The 23597-nt window shown below is 38.9% G+C and overlaps 1 protein-coding gene across 1 annotated transcript in view; it reads right to left on the bottom strand.

The window, feature by feature from the left end:
- crybg2 (crystallin beta-gamma domain containing 2) overlaps positions 1 to 23597 on the bottom strand; it is a 49302-nt gene that overhangs the window by 9521 nt on the left and 16184 nt on the right. The window contains exons 3-8 of the mRNA XM_053514328.1: positions 20338 to 22796; positions 11064 to 12747; positions 6875 to 6922; positions 3707 to 3825; positions 2580 to 2775; positions 446 to 585 (exon numbers count right to left, since the gene is read on the bottom strand). Of these exons, the coding sequence (XP_053370303.1) occupies positions 446 to 585; positions 2580 to 2775; positions 3707 to 3825; positions 6875 to 6922; positions 11064 to 12747; positions 20338 to 22796 (4646 nt within the window). The remainder of the gene's footprint in view (positions 1 to 445; positions 586 to 2579; positions 2776 to 3706; positions 3826 to 6874; positions 6923 to 11063; positions 12748 to 20337; positions 22797 to 23597) is intronic.

The following is a 23597-nucleotide window of genomic DNA, read 5'->3' as shown; positions in this document are numbered from 1 at the left end:
ATCACTGAGGTTGCCAGATTGTTCTCTCAGGGAGAGAAAAGACGAACTGACAATGGAAACATTGTTTCATTTCTACGATAAATAAATAAATAAATAAATATGTGTATTAAGCTGCCACAGCTACTCTGAGCCGATTTAACGAAGTCATGAGACACTAAATCATAAAATCATAATGTTTGTACAGCAGCTTTTATAACGCTTTTAATCTGCAAATGAATCAATAAAATATAGTCTCATCTTCAAGGAAATCACTGTCAAGGGAACCCAATCTTGAGCTCATCTCCTCACTACCAGAGAAACTTTATTCTTCGGTTCATTTATAAAGCATTCAGTCCTCTGGATAAACCTTCTCTCTGATTAAGACACATCTTCTTCCATCTTAAAGAAACATTCCTGTCCTACATTTTAAATTATAGAGTGTTCCTGCATCATGATCGTGACTTACACGCCAGCGTTGATGATGATGGAGTTTGCTTTAATGGGGAAGCCGTAGATACGGGCGTCATCCGATGTGTCCCTGAAGATCACTTTTTTCCCCTCTGCGTTTTCCTCGGGGAAGAGACAGATCTCAGGAACGCTGTAGTCCTGAGAGAGCCACACATATGATGTCAGAAAAAAAAACATCACAAATATGGAGTCGTTAAATAGGGCTGTGATACATGACTAATCAAAGGAAAAGATGTGTTTACTTGTTCCCTTTTTTCTGCATTAAATGTCATAATTTTTTTTTCTTTTTCTATTTAAAATAAAATACACAGTGGAACCTTGGATTATGAGCATAATTCATTCCAGAAGCAGGCTCGTATTTCAAAACACTCGTTAACCAAATTAAAATTTCCCATAAGAAATAATGGAAACTCACATTATTCGTACCATGGCCCCAAAAAATAAATACATAAAATAATTAATACAAAATATAAAGTACAAATAAAACACATTAACCTGAAATTTACTTTTAAAAAAAGGAAAAATAAATCCAGACAGATTTACAGTGTTTCCATTTGTGCGCGCAGGGGCTGTGTGTGTGTGTGTGTGTGTGTGTGTGTGTGTGTGAAGCTAAAGTATGGAGCCCCTTCCGCTCTCCCCCTTTTCATTTTACGCAGTTTCTCTTCCTCCACTTTTTTCACACACACGCACACACACAACGGAAACACAGTTTTATTGGAAAAATAAACGAGAAATCTCTGTAATGACACTCAGTTGAGCGACACACTAACGAAATCACTGCTGTAAAGTAAAAATAAAACAAATTAACCTGCACTTTTTTCTTTGAAAAGAATCTCGACAGAGCAGTGTTTCTAAGTAGAGCAGAGAGAAAGAATGTGTGTGTGTGTGTGTCTGTGAAGGCGAAAGTAGGAGGGCTCTGTGTGTGTGTGTGTGTGTGTGTGTGTGTGACACGCATGCACACAGACACAAAGAGCAGGTTAATACAGAGAGAGAAAATGGATCTTTAACCTCTCTAATGAGACTTGCTTTTGCTTTACACACGCGCTGTACACACGCATACAGACACAAAATAAAATATGTTTTACACACACGTGGTCACAGTGTTATAGTAAAAAAATACACGCGTGCATGGATGTTGATTATACCAGTAAGAGACGAGCACTAAGACCCAGAAGGGGAGACGATTACCCACAATTCCACAGCGCAAGAGAGAGAAAAAACGTTGGCTCATTTGTGATCACGTGATGCTTGGCGGCAAAACAAGAATCGCATGCATGATACATGATACTCGGTACTCGTAAACCAAGACTTGTTCGTTTTCCAAGTCAAAATTAATTAAAAATCTTTGCGGAACACTCGCAAACTGCGTTACTCGTAATACGAGGTTCCACTGTAATTAGTTTGAAATCAAATCCTAAGTTCTGTTTCTCATTAGAGAGACAAGGCAGTGTGCAAACTTTAAAAGTTGTTTGTGTGTGTGTGTGTGTGTGTGTGTGTGTGTGTGCGTGCATGTGAAGTTTAATAATTAAACATTAATTATTGAATTAATGTTTAATGAGATGTCACTTTCTGTATCCACAAGTTTGGATTTATAATGTATGAAAAATTTATTAACAATTATAAAGGAGAAAAAAGAAAAAAAAAATTCTTCACTATTTTTTTTTTTTTAGCTATATTACATACAATATGTATACAATAGGGGCAGTGGTGGCTCAGAGGGTTAAGGAACCGAGTTACTGATTGGAAGGTCAGCAGTTCGAGCCCCAGCCAGGTTGCCATTGTTGGGCCCTTGAGTGAGGCCCTTAATCCTAACTGCTCCAGGGGTGCTGTATCATGGCTGACCCTGCGCTCTGACTCCAGTTATGCTGGGATATGTGAAGAAAGAATTTCACTGTGCTGTAATGTATATGTGGCAAATAAAGGCTTAACTTAACAATATATTGGAAACAATATTACACAAAGGAGACCTAAAGTTACTGTCAAGGCTGCAAGTATTAAATCAATCTTTATGCACTGGCTCCACCCACTTGTGAATATTCATCAAAGCAAATTAAAAACTAAAAACGTCAAGTAAAAGAAACACATTCCTTATTGAATGTGTGTGTGTGTGTGTGTGTGTGTGTGTTTCGTACCCTCACTGCTCTGCGCAGTGACCCAATGACGAAGCGTCTCGGTTCCACATGATTGGGTTCTCCGCTCTCCTGCTCTGCGTTCTGCTCAGCTCTCACCTCGTCCTCTGGGGGTCTGAACGGATTCGTCAGCTCGATGTCTCCCTCATCTAGTGCGACCTTCTCTCCTTTAAAGTCCGGCTTCTCGTATAAAACCCAGCTACAGCACAGGATTCATTTATTGTGACAAATATTTACTTCATTAAACTTTATCACTTCACTTTATTCACCGGAAAGTTTAAATTAATAAACTATGAATGACACAATTTACTGTTCAATAAATAACAGGAAGGCATTAAACTATTATGCAGAGTTATTATATTATATTATATTTATTATTATAATATGAAGAGTGACTATGAGATCATTTATAACAAACAACTCACGCAATCTTTTTGGCTTTTAAATTTTTATAATATATTATACAGATTGTTTTGAAAAATATAATTAAAAAAATAATAAATCAACTATTAATTAGTTATTCACTACACATAGACATTATAATAAAGAAATAAATAAACATTTGTAAATAATATTTTTTGTCTAAAAACTCACACAAATCAAGGTTTAGTGCAAATTTTTGTTTTTTGCGACTTCAGTCCATCCAGTGTAACATAGCTCTAAAACATCCTGATTAAAACACTTATTTACATCCTCATCACCTCATCTGTCTCTTCACGAGCCTCATAAACTAATCATAACACACACGTTTTATTGCCGTTTATACAGCTGTTATGATAACTTACACACACAACTTGCACACTGACTTAATGTCTAGCACTACCGCCCTGAACCACCAGGGTCTGCTTGGTGGGTTTCCTCTGGGTACTTCGGTTTCCAAGACATGCAAATTAGGTTAATTGATGTTCCCAAATTACCTGTAGTGTGTAAATGTGTATCTGAATGTTTACTGGAGGTTGTAAAATTTAAATAAATACAAAGGTAATCACAACCTCTAGTAAAAGATACACAGACCAATAACTTTCCTCTTTCACGAGACACTAAATAATCAATAAAAGTTGTAAAAGTTATATTATAATAATAGAATAATAATTCTATGTAAAAGAAAAAGAGAGATATTCGATCCTTACCCTCCTCGAACCACTTTAAAAGAGATGGCTTCTGGAAACTCCCACTCTGTAGCGTCCATCACATCTCCTTTCACCTCGATCCTCTGCCCACGTCGTCCTGGACGATTGTATATAAACATCTAACAAATAAAAAACAGGAGTGTTTATCAAAACCTGAAATCCTAAAACTCAGACCATGATCAAGAAGAAACACTTAGCTGCAGTACCAGCTCCTGCCACCATGAGCAGCGTGAGCACCTGTAAACCAGCACACAGTCTCAGGACCCAGGTTTTAAAGAGATCCAAATGAAAACTTTTCAGATATTTCCAAGGGGACAAACCAAAATGGTACACGCACGTGCTGTGTCATCTTTATAATTTTTGATGAATATGTTTACTTATGGGGGTTAATATATAAATATGTGATGTTATTATTATTAAATGTAATTATTAAAAAATGTAATTATTATTAAAACAGCCTTGTTTATCATCATCATCATCATTATGTGGTATGTATTGAACTTAAAAATTACCATAAGCTATAATTCACATGACTAAAAAATTTTGATAATTTCTGTTCTTATCTAGATTTAGCTTAATTGTGGACAGTGTGGGTGTGTTTACTTTTGCATTATCTGGAACATGCAAAAACTTGTGACATTCATGACAAAGCAGGTTTTTATATTTTATTATTTTTATATATAATAATGATTAATGCAGATTTTGTCAAGATGAAGTCATATCTCTCAATCGGCCTGCATTATCTTATCATGTCATATGGATCTTTTTCCAAAATTCGAGGACACACTAATATCTCAGGGTAGTCAGTAAATTCTAGTGAAAATCACTATAAATGTAAGTGCTGCACTCAAATTACATAATTTTTTTTTTTTAATTCTTTCTTCAGTTACGGACAATAACAAATTAAACATAATTTAATAAAAAAAACTTTACCTTGTAGATTTTGAGGGACTTAGAACTTTAACACCACGCACCACATTTCTAAGTAAAATATCGTTCTTTCTACTCCACTACATTATGTGACGGCTGTCCTTCATTTTTATTCAGGAAACTAATAAAGAAGCAGCAATATTACCCCCTGAAGATTTTTATATAAAATTACTGGTGCAAGATCATTTGCCTTCCCACCCTGACACGCCCCATAATGCACCAGGTGTTCAGGATACGGCTGCAGATGAAGATCAAACTAAAACCAGCACCTCGACTAACAGGACTGACGACACCCCATGGCCTGATTTTAACAGATGTAAAATATAGATCACACGATTCAAGAATGATTTTAGTTCTCATAACAAAAAAAAAGAGATAGAGAGAGATAGAGTGAGAGAGAGAGAGAGAGAGAGAGAGAGAGCTATCACTGTTACTGCACATCTTTATAAAGCATTAGAGGACAAAAGCGTTCGTAATAATCTCTCTCTCTCTCTCTCTCTCTCTTTCTCTCTCTCCCCACAAGCGAATCCCTCGCTGCTGCTGATTATGGTCCTGCATGGCTAGCCCATCATGAGGGATCCAAATCTGAATCTACATCTGTTTATTTATTTATTTTATTTTTTTATACAATAAATCAGCTAAACTGTCTAATTACAGTAATCTAAAACTATGTTAATTTTTTAATTATGTTAATGTAATAATGTAAAATATGTTTTTTATATACTACAGGTTTCCCTAATTATCCACAAACAATGTGGGTGTGTTTACTTTTAAATCACTGGTATGTAAAAATGCTTTACCCAAAGTAAACAGATCATGAGTGGGAGGCGCCCTTAAGTTAAAGCATGGGACGCTAATGACACCGTAGAAAGCAGAGATGATCGGCTTGTAAAAACAGGTCTTTAATTTAGGGTTGGTCACGACTAAAGTAGTGTGTTTGGGAAGTGATCTGTAAAAGAAACGTTACTGCTTTAAAGGTCAAATGGGGAAATCATAAAAAAAAATAATGAATGTAAAGTGAACATATTAATTTTAAAATGGTATTCAGATGCTATTAAGCATCATAACAGCATTCAACATTAATACTTCATGTGTTTTCCTAAACTACAAATAATAATAAAGTCAGAGGTGTGGGGGTTACTTTTTAAAGAGGTGCAGGGTATGGTGGTAGTTTAATGAGGTCTGGGGGATAGTTAACGCAGGTGTGGGGGGTAGTTTACGGACGTGTGGGGTTTACTTTACAAGGAGATTAAAGGTGGTTAAGGAGTTGTGGGGGGTTAGTTTACAGAGGTGTGTGGGTTAGTTTACAGAGGTGTAGGGGTTAGTTTACAGAGGTGTAGGGGTTAGTTCACAGAGGTGTGGGGGTTACTTTACAGAGGTGCGGTGGTTAGTTTACAGAGGTGTGTGGGTTAGTTTACAGAGGTGTAGGGGTTAGTTTACAGAGGTGTGGGGGTTAGTTTACAGAGGTGTGGGGGTTAGTTTACAGAGGTGTGGGGGTTAGTTTACAGAAGTGTGGAGGTTAGTTTACAGAGGTGTGGGGGTTAGTTTACAGAGGTGTAGGGGTTAGTTTACAGAGGTGTGGGGGTTAGTTTACATAAGTGTGGAGGTTAGTTTACAGAGGTGTAGGGGTTAGTTTACAGAGATGCGGTGGTTAGTTTACAGAGGTGTGGGGTTTACTTCACAAAGAGATTAAAGGTGGTTAAGGAGTTGGGGGGTTAGTTTACAGAGGTGTAGGGGTTAGTTTACAGAGGTGTGGGGGTTAGTTTACAGAGGTGTGGGGGTTAGTTTACAGAGGTGTGGGGTTTACTTTACAGAGATGTAGGGGTTAGTTTACAGAGGTGTAGGGGTTAGTTCACAGAGGTGTGGGGGTTACTTTACAGAGGTGCGGTGGTTAGTTTACAGAGGTGCGGTGGTTACTTTACAAAGAGATTAAAGGTGGTTAAGGAGTTGGGGGGGTTAGTTTACAGAGGTGTAGGGGTTAGTCTACAGAGGTGTGGGGGTTAGTTTACAGAGGTGTAGGGGTTAGTTTACAGAGGTGTAGGGGTTAGTTTACAGAGGTGTGGGGGTTAGTTTACAGAGGTGTGGGGGTTAGTTTACAGAGGTGTGGGGGTTACTTTACAGAGATGCGGTGGTTAGTTTACAGAGATGCGGTGGTTAGTTTACAGAGGTGTGGGGGTTAGTTTACAGAGGTGCGGGGTTTACTTGTGCAGACTCATGGTGGTTAGTCATTACACTCACCTTTCCAGGTCGAGGGTTCAGTTTGCCGTGTTCCTTCTGTTTCGTGAGCTGCAGAAGGAATATTCAGAGTCAGACTTAGAGACTTTACACACAAACCTGACAAACAGCATCTTCACAAGGTATAATTAAACTTTTGTTTTTTTACAGAAATGGACCACTGCTCAGTCCTTTCATATATGACTCAGTAAAGGAGCATACATTTGTAAACTCATTCATGTAACTTAATACATTATTACATGTGTTTTTATGTACGTATAATTTAGTGCTGTGCATAATTATTCACCCATATCATGTACTGCCATAATGTGGAACTGAAATGGATTTTTCTTGGACTTTATATCATTAATCAGAAAAAATACACCTATTTTTGGAAAACTTTGGAAAATGTGTCTCAGCCACATTTGTGCCAGGTCACATCTTTAAATGCTTACTGTACACTCACTATTTTACACAGTATATATGAATGACTAATGCCTGTGTGTCTGTGTACAGTACTGTACGTGTGTGCATGTGTTTGATTTAATAAGGAGAGGCTGTGTGTTCTCTAACACTCAACCACTAACCCATGGTTACGAAAGCAGGAGTGAGGGCTAGAACTCAGAAACTATACACCGCCCGCCTCTTTGATTAAAACGTGTTTCCAAACGCAAAACGTACAAACTTGGCCATCACATGACCTCTGGATTACAATCTGGTAAAACTGGGTTTTCTTAAAGCTCACAGTGAGACTTAAACAGAAGCTGTGGAGGAATTCCACACGCATAAATCATTCCACAGCACATTTACTGACAGGCTCGGATAAAACACCATTAAAATGAGCCACACTTAGGACCAATAGTGAGTTCAAGGCCTCCGTCAAGCTGAGCCATGCTCCCAGTACGTCTGCAAAAAACTGGGTAAACAAAGTAAGAATCCAAAAGGAATGCAGTAGAAACGAGTGTTGGATGTAATTTTATCTCACTTGATGTGGAGCTGCCAGAGAATTTAATATAAACACTGAAGCCGATTCCTCAGTATTTATACCAAACCCGCCGGGCGCAATGACATCCACATTAGTGAGAATGTGATAAGCGCCTTGTAAGAGCGCAGTGCGATCTAATCCGACATAGTAACAACTCTGTTCAGTCTAATTAGAACTCGTGATCATGCACGTGATAGTTAATCGGTGACAACATGAGAGACGCGTTGAGAACCGCAAAGGATGCGTTCAGTATGAACTTAATAAATGCATGTTTTTACATTTTAACCCTGCTCCTCATTTGTTCTTTGATACTTTTATAAAGTAGGTAGAGGGAACTTCATTGTCTTCATTATAGTGTGCAAGGCCTCTTTGTCCTTTTTATCCCATCGGGGCACATTTTAGGTCTATTTGAATACTAGCAAATTCTGATTTGCTTTTAAAAACATAAACAGGGATTTACAAGTGAGTAATTTAATCATTCATCTTCTACAGCACTTGTCCCATGTAGAGGGTCATGAGAGGACCCTGAAGCCTATTCCTGTAGACTTAGGGCACATAGCGGTTTTATTTATTATAATAAATAAATGAATAAATAGCAGATTGGTTCTCTTTTCCAAGAATTCCAAGGTAACAAGTATAACCTTTTGTTTTTTAAGCTAATAATCCTTAATGGTGATTTACGACAATGGCAATTGTTAAAAGCGCTATGCAAATAAAACTAAAATGAATTGAATTAATTAGCAATTTAAACAACCTGTTTTCTAAAAAAAATACACTCACAAAATTACCTTTTTATAAATCACCAACAAAGTGCTTTCCTATCACTGATTGTTTCAATTCAACATTGAAAGATTTAAAGAACCTTATTAATCCCAGAGGGAAATTGCTTTAAAATCCATGTAAGACTCTCCTTAAGGGCTAAGAACTCTTAAAGAACCCTTGAGAAACCCCCGAGGAGCTCTTTTCCCAAATCTGCTCTCCCTGTGTTATTTTTCTCCATGTTGTTCGGAGCTACTATGAAACACAGAGGCATGTCTGAGTGCATTTAGCTGATATTATTCAGTGATATGCAGTAGATCAGGAGGAGCTTTTCACATTAGCGCTCTTTTTCAGGACGATGTTTTTGTTCTTCACGTCTCCTGCTGGTTTTCACATGACAACAAAAACAATGTCTTTGCAGGGCCGCAATGTCGTTGCTCGTCCCTTCGAGCGAATACGGGTGAAGCGATTAGATTCTGCTTGACTTGCAAATGGCCCCGGATAAAAACGCCTGCCAAATGAACGAGTGTACTGTGAATGACGAGTGGGAACCAAGCTGATTCCCATGACTCCCAACAGCAGCAGTGCTTCAGGACTACAGGTGACTACACACTTTGACTTCAGGTGACTACACACTAACAGCACTTTCTATGGTCCATTTATAATTACAGGTAAAGTCACACATCCACACACAGAGCGTGGGGGTGAACAGAGCCCGAGGGGAGGAACATGCCGAATGTGCACAGACTTGCGTGTAATGATTTTTAATAATTTCTCACCTGGTTCATTCCGTCACGCCTGGGTGTGTGTTCTAGCACGATCAGACACACGGCCTGTCTCGATTATTATACAACACTGAATAAAAATAAAACTATTAATTAAAAAAATAAAAAATTCCTCCCCACATCTCTTGTGCTCTTTTACACAAGTTTCCAGTATGTGATTATAAACATTACACAAACCCACACTATAGAAATTCTCCAGAAACCTTCAGACTCTGCTCTGTCAAACCTGTTTGTTTGTTTTTATTAGCGTTCCTGTGCAAGATAAATTACACATGAAATAAAACTGAAAATATGACACGCAGAACTGCACTAGAACACAAACCACATCTGTGGGCCAACAAACCCTGCGATGAGTCTATAAACATACACGAGAACGCAAAACATCTGAAGAACCTCCCTCTGTCCCTGACTTCCTAAAAGAGCTAAAACGAGTGAAATTAGCTAGCTGAGGTAAGTAAACTAGCTCACGAGTCTAAATTTACGTCCTCGCTTTCTTAATTTTTGACAGTCAAATTACGTTCAAAATAGGTTTCAGTGTTTCCATGACAACCAGCTGAGATGCAGAGCTAGCTAACCAAATTAGCATGCAAGTTCTATTGGATTTAATGACATCATCAATCAAGCGCGCGTATAGCCCCGTCCTCAAATCAGTATCAGTGTAATTAAAAAAATTATAGATTTTTATGCACTGATTCATTTATATTATATATTTTATACATTCTTTATACAGTATTTGTCCTTGTTTGCTGTTTTTCTTTTTATAAAATCTAAATTGTTTAAAATTAGAAGTAGTAATAATAATTATTATAAAATGTTTTTATTTCAAATAATTTCTAATAATAATAGAAAATGTGTTTTTTATTTCTAAATGCTATCATGGGACTCTTGTTTTGTAAAACTTCAGAGTTTCACAGGACGTTTGGGTCAAAAAAGCCAAAACAATGCACACTAATCTGCTGTTAGGGGGAAGAGCAGGAGAGTGTTTACATCACACCTCGAGCTGAGCACAACCAGGTGATAATAATGTTTTATGATGACGTGCTAGAGCATGACAAAATAATTTATAAATTACAGGATGCACGTGTAAAAAAAAAAAAAAAAAGTAGTAATAAGAAAAGTGTGCCTGAATTACCGCCAATTTCTGACCTCGGGGTATTTTTATTACCCTTACATCCGTATCTCACCTGCGAGGAAGCAGTGACATGAGCAAGAGATTCCTAATGCTAATAAACAACTAAACTGTTCAAGCAGGAAAGATTGTGCATGTTTGTTTGAAGAGCTCTTGTTCCACTTTTTTACGATGCAGGCATCTATCTAGCGCTGGGAGAGACAGGACGACAGGAGAGCTAGCCCGCTTTAGAAGAAAAGGAGAAATGTGAATACTGCATGAGGTGTGCAGTAATGGATACGAGTCTCTGAGACTCCATTGTAATGCTCTGTCTCTGAGGTGTTCTGTGTTCTGTGACCTTTCACTGCCTGTGCTCTACAGTTTCACTGCAGCACCTTGTTTTAGAGGAAAAGGAAAGTCCCAAAACATCTCAAAATTTTACACAGTTAGATGATACCCTGTGACTCATGAACTATAAAGCAAGCACTGATCTGCTTCCAAAAACTCAATTAGTGCCACACTTTGCAACAGCTTCACTTGGCATTGTTAATATCTAAAATTTCAAACACTACTTACATAGGCATCTGGGAAGGCTTTGTACTTGGCCAGTAGGTTCCTGTCCGGTCCAGGCTCCTGGGGGAAGCCGAAATTGTTTCCAAGGCCATTATGGACAGGCGAGCCGATGCTGAGGCTGCGTTGCAGGCTTGGGGGTTTAAACGATGATTCTGGTGAAGGGCTGTGCAACACTGAAAGTGTGCTGTTGGAGGTAGGACCCTCAGAAGTGGGACTGTGGATGACCAGAGGGCTCTTGCTCATACGAGATGTATCGATCACCCCTGGAAGGGAGCTTGGGGGTGAGGTGAGGAAGGACAGATCATGAGTGGACCCTGATAACACCAGCGAGTCCGGTCCTTTGGAAAGCTTGCTGAGGTAGTCATGTCCGGAGCTAACCTCAGGCAATGAGGCTGCTCGGAAAAGAGACAGGCGACCTGCTGGCTTGCCGCTTTCATCCTTCTGTTCGGAACGATAATTGGAAAACAGCAGGCTGCTGTCCAGGCGTGAGGTTCCAACAAAACCGTTAACTTGAGTTCCCTCGTCCAGGTTGAGGTTGGGAAGTGAGCTCTTACGCATGACGATGCTACTGAGAGCTGAAGCTCTTTGCGGTAAGGTAACAGAGCGTCCCTGAGGTTCCTGACCCTGCTGCTCCTTTAGCATGTTCATCATTGTCAGAGGAGAAAACATATCTTTTGGAGTGGTCCAGCTGAACCCCAGATCAGGCAGCAGGTTGTTGAGAGGTTCGGCAGGTGCTGGAGAGGCCGGATGGGAGGTTTTGAAATCCTCAAAAGCAGCAGTGCTGGTGGCATCTTCAACAATCGGTGGCAGAGACAAGAAAGACAGGCTGGAGCCGCGTTGAGGCCGATGTCGAATGGGAGGCGCCATGCTTTTCAGGGTGTCCACCAGGGTGTCTATTTCATGTGGAGAGCTGACTGTTGAGGTTTCTTGATCAGCGTCACTCGAGGAAAGGTCCACACGAGTCGCCTTAAAGATGCCGGAGAAGAGTCCGTCTGTCTCCTCTGTGCTGTAATACGAGTCTGTGTTTGTTATTCCTCTGTCACTTTTCATCTCAGTCTCCTCAGCAGGTTCAGCAAGCCCCTCCCAACTCCTCCCACCTGACTCGCTCTCGCTGTTAACCTGGACTTCGCTCTTTGCATTCCACCAGGTAGTGTTACCGTGACTACCAGCTGTGTCCAAGGATACGGCAGAGGGGAGGGTTTCCCACTCTCGTTCAGAAGAGAAGGAGAGGGAGGAGTGCACGTTTGGTTCATACGCTGAGCTGCTGGAGAATGAAGAATACAGGTGTGTGCCACCTGACACCTCGTTCTCAGACCTGGCTGTTAAAGATCTCGATTCGAAAGCCTGGTACTCATTGTGCTTTGGGCTCCATTCTTTGGCTGTCTCAAGTCTGGTTCTACCGTCCATGGTGTCACTTGTAATGCCATTTTCGAATTCATCTCCAAAGCCTCCATGAAGCTCAGAGCTGTTTGTGGAGCTGCTGTCTTTTACCAGGGACACCTTGTGCACTTTTTTGCCTTCTTCCCGTTCTTTCTGAGACACTTTGGGCCTCAGAGTGAACGTGGTGCTCAGTACACCAACATGAGACGCACTCATGTCTGTATCCAATTCAGGACAAGTTTCTATGGGAATCTCAGCGTCAGTCTCTTCAATTACTGTGCTGAGAGGAAAGAAGGCATGAGGGAGCCTAGGACAGGAGGGAAAAAAAAAACAAGACATGTTAATACCAGAAATGTAGAAATCCAACGATTCGAGACACATCGGAGAACCAGGCCAAAAGACTGACAATTGAGAATTGCTTAGTACTCAGTTCATCCATGCACTTGAGATGGCGTGAGTTCCATAAGTTTCTCTAAAACCTAATTTGTTTACATGGACCATGGATATATATTATATTTTCTTTGTTTCCACTTTACCATAAATCTAATTATTATTGTGGGTTTGGGTATTTCTTGCCTACACTACATGTTTGGGAATTTTATATATGGTTCAAAATTTTTATTAAAATTGCGGAGACGTCTGCTAAAGAACGTATCATCTGGTTAACATAGCGTTTGTTTTTTTAAAGTCGTATTTTAATCGCCTGTGGATCGCCTGTTCAAGCGGGTAAATGATACATCGTCTTTACATCTATACGACGTCTATACGCCGTCTATACGCCGTCTATACGACGTCTACGTAATTAAAACAAAAAATCCAGATATTATACTGGAAGGTATAGCAGGCTTGAAGATACACACTACATTACTTTGTAAATGTAAATGCAGGTTCATGTTCTTTTTCCCATTTTCTTTCTTATACACTCAAAAAAAATGAACATGGCTACCTGTTACATGTATTAAAATGTAATATGTGTTTTGTACATAATAATTTCATGTTTCCAAGATAAACATGAATAAATGATGTTGTATTTGCATGAAATTCAACAACTTAACATGTATTAGATTCAATCATGTTGAGATAAACCAAAGAGATCTTAGTTTTTCTATGATTATTACTTATTTGTGGTGTTTTATGTTTTGTACATCTTTTCAAATTGAGACTTTACTTGTAAGTTGCTGCTGGTGTAAAACAGGGTTTTTATTATATTTTTATTAAAGGAACTTCTTAGGAACTTCATTAAAGTAATACAGGCATGGCACAGACAGGAAGCACTGGCTGATGCTCTGACTGAGGGCTCATTGGGACGTCAAGGCATTGTTACTTTGTCGATGGAGTTCTCACAGCGCCCTCTTCAGACTCGTGCTATAAACATGCTAGGTCCCTGCCACATCGTAGAAGACCATTAAGTTTTATTATGCAGAAATTATCGGCACACAGGACTAAAAAAACTTCCTTTTGTACACTGCACTTTATGGACATTTCTCACAACTAACAATATAGTCTATTTATGGACATTATACATTATACAATATTTTTATTTTTATTTCTATTGATAATTTAGTGTTTAAAGGTCAAGGGCGGTCATATAAGCATTTCACTACACATCATACTGTGTATGTGACAAATAAAATTTGAATTTGTTATTATCAATTTTTATTGTTATATATGTGGAGGATCTTTGGTTTTCTATAAACAATTCACTTTAGTTAGCCCAAACAGAAAGGAAGTTATATCTAACCCTAACCCTAGGTCTTAAACACTAGCCTTGTGCGCACCCTAGTGGTGAAAAAGTATTGAAACAGCCCCAAATACTGGCCCTGAGCCGGTGTATTCATGGTCTAGCACATCGTCAGCAAACTTCAGACACACAAAAAACTTTCTTAGATTACACTCGAGATAAAGAGGACATTCTCTCTCACCCTCGCTCACCCACCCACACACACACACACACACACCATGTGGACACTCCGGTTGCCTGACCAGTTTTAGAACAGCAACGGAAACATTTCAGGAATTCCTTGTTGGACAAACAAACACGCAAACTTTTCCAACACTGACGAGTCAGAGCTGTCTTTCTGCTGTCATCGGCCTGTTTATGGCAATAAATACATGAATAAATAAATAAAACTGTGTTACGATTATGAAACCGGAGTGACATTGTTCCTCCTTGTTTTCTCATTTACACAATTCTCAAGAACAAAACATCTCTTACAATCTCTCAAACACACATCACACACAACTTTAAACACAACTTCTTTAAGAAGGATTTTTATTTTGTCATTTTTCTTTTAAGACTTTTTTCAGACAAATAGAACAAAATAAGACAGGATGCTTATATACTGTATAAACCTCTAAAAGCTGAATCCTGAAAACTAATTTTAATAAAATAAAGGCCTGTATTGTGTTCACGTGTTCTTTTTGTTTTAGACATTTGTCAGTTGAATTAAACTACAGTGAGATTAGGAGTGGACGAACAACAACAACAACAACAACAAAAACAGTCTTGCATTGTGTCATGATGCTAAGGTCATTTTTTAGAAAAGATTCTTACTGTATATTGACTTTTGGCTCGAGGCTCCCAGCATGCACCCCTCCATCACATCCATTGTATAGAATATTTATGGGTCATGCTTGATTAGCATGTCCATATTATAATCATAAATGAGCATTGACATAGTCATAGTCGTGGCCTCGGTCTTGGGCTCGTGCTACTGTTATCGTCGTCTCTGTTCATGTAACCAGTACATTAGCATCAGTCTCAGCCGTGGTTCCTAGCCAAAGTCATAGTCTTCTTGTTTATGATTGCAAATTGTATTTATTTTCTTTAAAATGTTCTCACTCCACTTAAATAATCATCAAATTATGTTAAGATGTAGTGTTGCAGTTACTGGATATACTAATTTCGATTATTCTAATTTGTCTCTCAAAACCAATGAAAAATAGGGAGAAATAATAATAATAATAATAATAATAATAATAATAATAATAATAATAGCAGCTCTTTATACAGTTTAAAGAAGTTGACAGCTCTTACTTTGCTTAATTCTTACATATGAATAAAATGTGGAAAATAATCATAAAAGAAGAAAAGAAAAAGTGATATATAGTGAAAGCCCTGACATCTCCGTGTATCACATATACAGTATATCACTCTATCTCTAAACCCTGTTCCAGACAGCTTTTGCATTTATTAAACTATTGCTATAAACTATTCAGTGCTTATAAAATATTAAACATTTACTACATAAACTACTCAATGAAACACGAGATCATTCCTCGAGAAGTGGTGCATGTGTGACCTTTCAGCTCAGAGTAACTGCTGATTGACTCACACATGAACTCTCACACAGTGGATGAATGAGCGTCATGTCCTGGTGATCTGAGTTTTGAAATCAGGGTGCGTATTATAATTTAACCGCAATAAAAAAAAAAAAAAACATGCTTATTGCTATAAAGTTTCTTACATAATTATTTAACTCTTCTATGTATTGTTTAAGCACAACCTTGAACTGAAATATTATCTCTTTTGGGATTACTTGTCAGGAATCTACACAGAATAACCCACTGTGTTTAAGAGACTGTGTGGCCACAATAGCTTTCAAAAATAGACAAATTAAACATGCTAGATCTGTTTCTGAAACAGCCGCATCCTCATTGTGAAGCGTGGTGGTGGTAGCATGCTGACCTACTGTAGCTTCAGTCTTTTGGTTCCGTCACTGAGACCAAAGGGGTAAATACTTATGCAAGTCATTCTATATGAAAATAGTTGGCACAGAAACATCACACAAGAGCTGCTATGTGCTAGCCTGATGTGAGAAACTTGGTCAGGAGACTTAGCATAAATATATTAAACATTAGAGTTAACAAATAAATTATAATAGTGTTTATATTATACAATGTTATTATTATTATGTTTTACTTTTAACATTACTACTGTTATATTACTATTATTATAGTAGTAATATTAATCCACTAAATGTTAAACGTTTTTGTTATTGCTCATTGCTTATTATTCAGCATCATGAAGGCTAATGAGCTAGCAAAACAATTCCTGGAGAAACTTTCGAAAACAGTATCAATGAGGGTCTCGCAATATAAAATTCTAAATATTCCACTGAAAGTGAAAAAATGAAATTGATTTTGTTAGTGGAGATTAGTCAAAGCAAACGAGAGGACTAGTGTAGATAAGATGATGCTACCACCACCATGCTTGAGAATATTGTTCATTTCTAAATAATATTTCAGAACTTACTGAATGAGTTTTACTCCTTTTTTATTTATTTATTTATTTATTTATTTTTTACTATTATAGGATTTAATCTAGCAAGAGTTCTGATCTCCCAGTTACTGCAAATCCACTGTATGAAATCAGAAAAAGTTCAGAATTGATAAGACAGATGCTTTGGGTTCTTCAAGAAATGTTGTAAGTTCAAACCCAAAGGCTACTTTAGGCTGGCAGAGGATCTTTAAACCAATCAGAAGCAACCAATAAAAGATTGATTAAATTGCAGAGCCATTTAAATCACACAGCTCTAATTATTAGAATTATTATAAATAGCAGTATAAACATTTAAGCAATATCACTTTGAGTTTATACAACAGTTCCACAAACACCATTTATTATTAAGAAATTATAATTTATAATATTATTTTGCTACAGTTGAACTTCCCAGTGCTGTTACTGTCTATTATCACCACTCGTGGAACGGCTCTAATCCAATCAGATTACTGTTTAATAATAAACATTAGAAATCTAAATAAATCTTCACCGTGTTTCTAGTCTTGAGAGCTCCTTGGCAAAGTTTAAGATCTCAGATTAAGCTAAAGCCTAAGTTTCAGACTAAGAGATCATGACCCCATGTGGTTGTGTTGTATCCTACACAATGTCCTCTTTAGTTTTATTTGTTTATTTTACACACTCAGAAAAATAATTCATAAAACAATTTATAAGATACATACATTTACAAACATAATTAGTTCAATTTATCAGTGTGAACAGGTGATATGAAAAAGTCCAATTGGGGTGATTTCTCGTGAAAAGTGTGTGAACCTCCAGGTTAAAGGCTAAAAGTCCTTCTTATTTGTCATCTTCTTCTCAGCAGAACATACATTCATATGAACCATGTGAGTATGTACACCATCATTATACATAAAGGATTTAAATTTAAGTACACTGACATTTCTAGGAATTACAGACCAAAAAGTATATAATACGATTTGATTAGATGATAATTGAATAATGATTTAAAACTACGAGGAAACATGTTTACGTGTGTTAGTTTAAAACAGGTCTGATAGGTAGACTATGGGGGGAAAAAAAACAACCAAACGCAAGCACCAGCATGATTTCTGGTCCAGGTAGAAAGAAGTCATTAACGAACCATCATCTTCGTTTACAGATTCACTCGCACTTCAGGATAATTGACAGGTCATGCTGTAATCTCGGCTAAATATCACTACACTTACACCGGAAGGAAGAACTAGTTCTACACTTAACCACAAAAAATTCCTCTTTTATTAAATAAAGGGATGAACTATTTTTAATCTATCGAGAGTCCTGATCTCCCAGTTACTGCAAATCCACTGTAGCATTACGAAGTGTGGAAAAGGTCAGAATGGGTGATGATTAGTGTTTGTAGTGTAAACATCACCTCAGCGTAATACGAATGTTGTATCCAGGCTTTCTGTGAAATCTGGTCTTGGCATTTCCCAAAACAAATACCTTAGTATCAGCCGTGTCTATGTAATGAAATAAATCACTTGGTGTGGTGCTGTTATAGTGAAATAATCATGGTTTAAAACGAACAAAACGAACAAACAAACAAAAAAACGTGGAGCGTAAAACGATGAGTGAATTAATATAAACCTGCACTACTGTCACTGCTGCTGTTGTAATTGTAAAATTAATCAACTAATCAGAACACAAGGCAATTCATCAGCCTGTCACTGTCCAGCTATCGATGACATCCAGCTTAACATCTTGTTCCAGATGCTGATAAACTCCCACTTCTATTGTTTTTGCTTGGAATGACTGGAATACACTTTCTGACAACATACAGGAATGTGATCAGGTTTAACCCCGATTACTAAGGATCAGTCCACGTGACACAAACGGCACGAGAAACCTGTCGCGTAACAAATCAAACCCACGTGAGGCGTGGCAGGTTTAAAAGAAGAGCATAATGAAGGCATGCGAGGATTGTAGATTTATTTCATGTGTTAAAGCATCGAAGATCTTGTTTTCATTGTGAAACGTGAGACAACACAAGGGGTCCAGAGGAAAGAGTTGGAAATAATCACTACTCTTGTAATGTGTCTGGTCCTTGCATATTATTAGTTGTTTTTATGATGATAAACAGCAGGAGCTGTACATACAGTACCTGTTTAAGCTAGCGAGTGAGTACAGCTACAGGACAACAATAACCTTCGCTAATTTCTTCCATCCATTATTTATACCACTTATACTGTGTAGGGTAGCAGGTGTCACACACACACACACACACACACACACACACACACACACACACACACACACATTCAAACAGACGAACATGCACACACACTAATCATGAACTAAGGGCAGTTTTGAAACTCACTAAGCATGAGGAGTACATGTCAACAGACCGGAGGTGAGACCAGACATCCACACACCGCCAAGCCAACGTGCTGCTCCAAGAGCTCATATACTGTGTATTTATTTCTCTAATTGCAGGTTGGAACTTGACAAAAGTTCCAGTGTTTTAATTAACACCCAGAGGGTTAAATGAACACCCTAAGGTGTGTCTACAGTGTTTATATGGGTCCAGCTGGACATGAATGAACTCTGAAAGTGTTCAACCCAAACTGGAGCTGTGTGTGAGCGGGGATCTGATCTCAGGGATCTCAGAGCCACATGACTGGACTGAGGAATGGTTCAGCACTATATGTTGTTTTATAGCATCATATCCAATTTACACAGAATTTACACAATCGCTCAAATCTGTGGCTGTGTTGTACTTGTACAGTAGTACATGGTGCCACTGGTGATGCCTACACAAGACATGCATTCCTGTGGTACTGTACATGGAGGCAGCCTGGTGCCAGGTCACAAAGGCAAAGTGAAATGAGTTTGGAATGAGGTGTGGCATTTTACAGATTAAATGAAACATTGCAAAACAACACGAGAAGCATTCACACGTCTATGTGATGCAGCTGACAGTCGAGCAACGCCACCTGCTCTAATCTACAGATTCTCTGCAGGGAGATGGACGGACAATAAGCTCAATCATTTTAAGATGCACAGCATTTGTGGAAAACCTCAAATAGGTCAGGAATTTGTACGAGCGTGAGACACACCTCCGGCGTTGGTTATCAGTTACACTTTGTACCGATGGTTTAATATTGTTCGTTCTACATCGCTACTCTCCCCCGCTTTTTTTTTTTAAAGAAACATAAACCTGGCTCTAGAGATACGAAGCTGTTATTGGAGGGCGGGGCACAGATGCGATCAGGTGTGTCCTCCACCCAAAACAAGCTGAGCAGTGTTTCATAATGAGGACAGCTCTGGAGTTGTTATTTATGAATTAAATGTGAAGAAATCAGATCTAATGTCAGTCATCTAAAAAAGCAATGCCAAAGAATTTCTAAAGAATGCTGAGAATCTGAGATAAAAAAAGATTTCATGAAAGGTAAGAGGTTTAGAGAGTGTGACGGAGTTAGACAGGTGAGGGAGGGAGGGAGGCAATAGACAGGAATCACAAGCTTCTGAATGAAAGTATTCATTTCTGGGGAATGCACCACTTTAGGGCAGATACCTTCAAGCCCTCCAACATCTCAAATTTAAGACCATGATTCCTACAAAAAAATTGAAAAAAATAAATAAATAAAATAAATAAAAACGTAAAAGCACACCTACCAGTCAAGTGATGTGTATCTTGGTGCAGGCTGATGGATCGAGAGCGTCCTCTCCCTGTTTGCGTCTTGATGTTCTTCCTCTCTGTCCCCAAACTCTCTGATGCGAATAACGACTCCCCCCGGGGGACTGCTTCTTTCAGTGAAGATTCCACAGGTATCTCTACTGCTACTAGTTGAGTTCTCTGCCTGGAGGATGGGATTCCCCAAAATGTCTTGGTGCTCTCGATCAGCACTGTGTTGTTTTTGAATTTTTTGGAAAGTGTCCCTGGTGTCTGCTAGTCCTCGTGGCTCAGCAGGATCTAGTCTTGGTACTCGGTAATAGGAGACAGGTGGTTTCTCTGGCTCAGGTGTAGTGATATCGTCTCTATCCACATGGAGTTTAACAACATTGACGTTTACTCCACCCCCTGTCGAGTCCTCCCACTGTGGTGGTATCGGAGATCCAGACTTCTGGGAGTGACCTGACCCTGCCTCCACGCTCTGGTGTGTTTCCGTCTTGCAGTCTGTGACTGACACTTCACCGTGCAGACTACAGGGAGGGGCAGTGACACATTCCTCAGACATGTACAGTTGCAGAACTGGTGCGTCTGGTTTGATAATAGGCAGATAATCAAGCTGCTGGTTGGTTTCACCTGGTGGTGCCTCACTTTCTCCAGCTAATGGTGCTGGTCTGCTTCCTTCATCCCTGAGAAACACTTGTTCCTGACTAAATATTTTTTCTTCAACATTCTCCTTTATTTTTGTAGTGAAGGTCGACCATCCAAGCATGTCCTCGTTTTGAAACACATTTGGATTTATCTTGGTGTCACTTTCCTTGTGGCGTGTAAAACTTTCTTCTGTATCCAACATCACCGCATTTCCATCATCTTGTGAATATTTCCTGCTACATGATTCATTCCAGCTAATATTGTCTGACTTAATGGTGTAAAAACTATTTTCATCTATCATGGTCTCATTATTGCCTGTAAAACATTGAGGTTCCTTCTGTTCTGATAAATAACACATCTCAAATACTGCAGGTCTACTGGCAAATCCTTCAGCTGCAATATCATCAGTTCCTTCTTCATCATATTTACCTGCTTTTAAATTATTTCCTACTTTGCACTTTTCTGATTCATGAATTTCAGACCAAGAGTGCAGAGAAAGGTCAGAAATATAAGAATCCATTGTTAAGTTATCAGCGGGAATGGAGAGGCTTTCAGGAGACAAGGATTTGTTAAATGTATCAAACAACAGGCTGGTGGAGGTAAATGGTTCTTGAGGTTCTTTTTCTTGCTTTGGATGGTCAGGTTTAGAGGGTGGATCTGACAAATTATTGCTGTGATTAAAGCCACTAGTATATGAGGAACTTAAGAGGTCAAAGGTTGCAGGGTGAGGATCAGATATGATTCTTCTTGTCAATATAGGTGAGAAGTCTGCCTCAGGGCTAACTAGAGGAACATCTACTGAAGCTGGATTTTGATCATTTTCACCAAAAGAGGAGTTGTGGATTTCAGTTGAGGAGTTGATCTTTGGATCATTTGAGCAGGAATCTTCAGGAACTTCCCATGAGATGGATGAAAAGCAATCTGGACTTGGAATACGATCCATGATCTTTTCTTCCTGATGATTCTTCCTAAAGGTATCATTGTCTTGACTGGGGCCATCAATTACATGAGAATGGTTTCTGTGGAATCCTATCTCAGGCTCGTAAAGTGATACGTCTTTGTCATCTGAAGGTCTCTTTTTCAAGTCAGTGATTTCACTGAGCTGACTGGAGCTTTGTTCAGGATAGCCCAAAGCCAGGTTAGCATTTTCCTCCTCGAATTTCCCAAATACAACCGTGTGAGAGGTGAAGTCAGGTGATAGGATGCAGTGTGGAGTTTTTTCAGCCACGTCCGTTTGATGAAGTACGAGAGAGTGATCCATGCTATCAGCACTGGTGCTCATTTCCACATGGTGTCCGGTTATGTGCGTGCTGTTGATGGAAGAAGCCACAGTGCTGGTGGGAGTGGGAATGATTGGTGTGAGGTGGCCTTTAAATGTTCTGGCAGGTATCGTTTCCGTGTTGTTGACGGTATGTGGATAAGAAAAACCCAAACCGGGGCTTTCTGGCGGAGTACAGTAACCATCACTGTCGGAAAATGAGTTGTCGATGTAGGGAACGGACATGTGCTGGGTGTTAGCTAGCCTAAATTCTGCCTCGTTTGGATCTTCGTTTTGAGTGCTTTCAGTGTCATTGTCCACTAATTCAATCTCGGCTACCTCTGAATGCACTTGTTGCAATAGGGAAGTTTGTTCCATCTTATCTTCATTCTCTGAATCCTTCTCTGAATGACCTTTGACCCCTGATTCCACATTGATACTCGAGAAGCTCTGAGAGAGATTTCTGTTCTTCTTTTTTTTCTTCCAGGCAAAAGAAAGCGTGGCAAAGCGCTTGGGTTTATGGAGGTCAGTCTCAGAACGGGAGAACAGCCCCTTCTGTAGAGAGAGAGAGAGATAGAGAGAGAGAGAGAGAGAGACACAGAGAGAGACACAGAAAGAGAGAGAGAGGGAGAGAGAGAGACAGAGAGAGAGACAGACAGAGTCAAGTCAAGTAAAATTTATTTTAAAGCACATTTAGCACAACTTAGTTGACCAAAGTGCTGCACAATCCTAAAATAGCTGCAACAGAAACAGACAATTAAAAAAAGTATATAATAAGAATAAATAAAATCCAAATGAAACAATATACAACAATAAAAAGTACACCCTCATAGTATAAAATAAGAAAAAAAAAACAGGAAAATAATAAATAAATAATACATGATAAAAACAAATAAGAGAAGAATACCTCATCACTCTGTATTAAATGTCAAAGTGTATAAAAAGGTCTTGGGGTGAGATTGAGTCGGGGCGTGTCTGATAACCCTGTACAGGGGCGGCTCAGTCCAAAGTTTAGGGGCTGTTACTGGAAAGGCGCGATCACTCTGACTCTTCAGCCTAGGAGCTGTGAGTAAAAGCCGCAGTTATGTGTTCACGTTCCCCGAGAGAAAATATGAATATGCATCTGTGTAAAGTAGAATAGATGTTTTTAAATCCTATTTAAAACTGTTTATTCCCCCAGAAGTTTGAATCACTGCTCGAACGCTCCCTCCACCTCTCAGGGTTCTGTTCTGGCACCTTGGTGGTGATAAACTTCCTCTAGATGTCCAAACAGCTGAGACTCAGACTCATGTCTAAACACCCTGCTTTACATTAACGACTTGGTTTAAAATAAAAATCACATCAGTGCTTCAGACT

Source organism: Clarias gariepinus, chromosome 16, assembly GCF_024256425.1.
Source record: "Clarias gariepinus isolate MV-2021 ecotype Netherlands chromosome 16, CGAR_prim_01v2, whole genome shotgun sequence".
In the NCBI taxonomy this organism is placed as follows: domain Eukaryota; kingdom Metazoa; phylum Chordata; class Actinopteri; order Siluriformes; family Clariidae; genus Clarias; species Clarias gariepinus.
The sequence above is the reverse complement of the archived record's forward strand: the minus strand, read 5'-3'. Positions and strand labels throughout refer to the sequence as shown.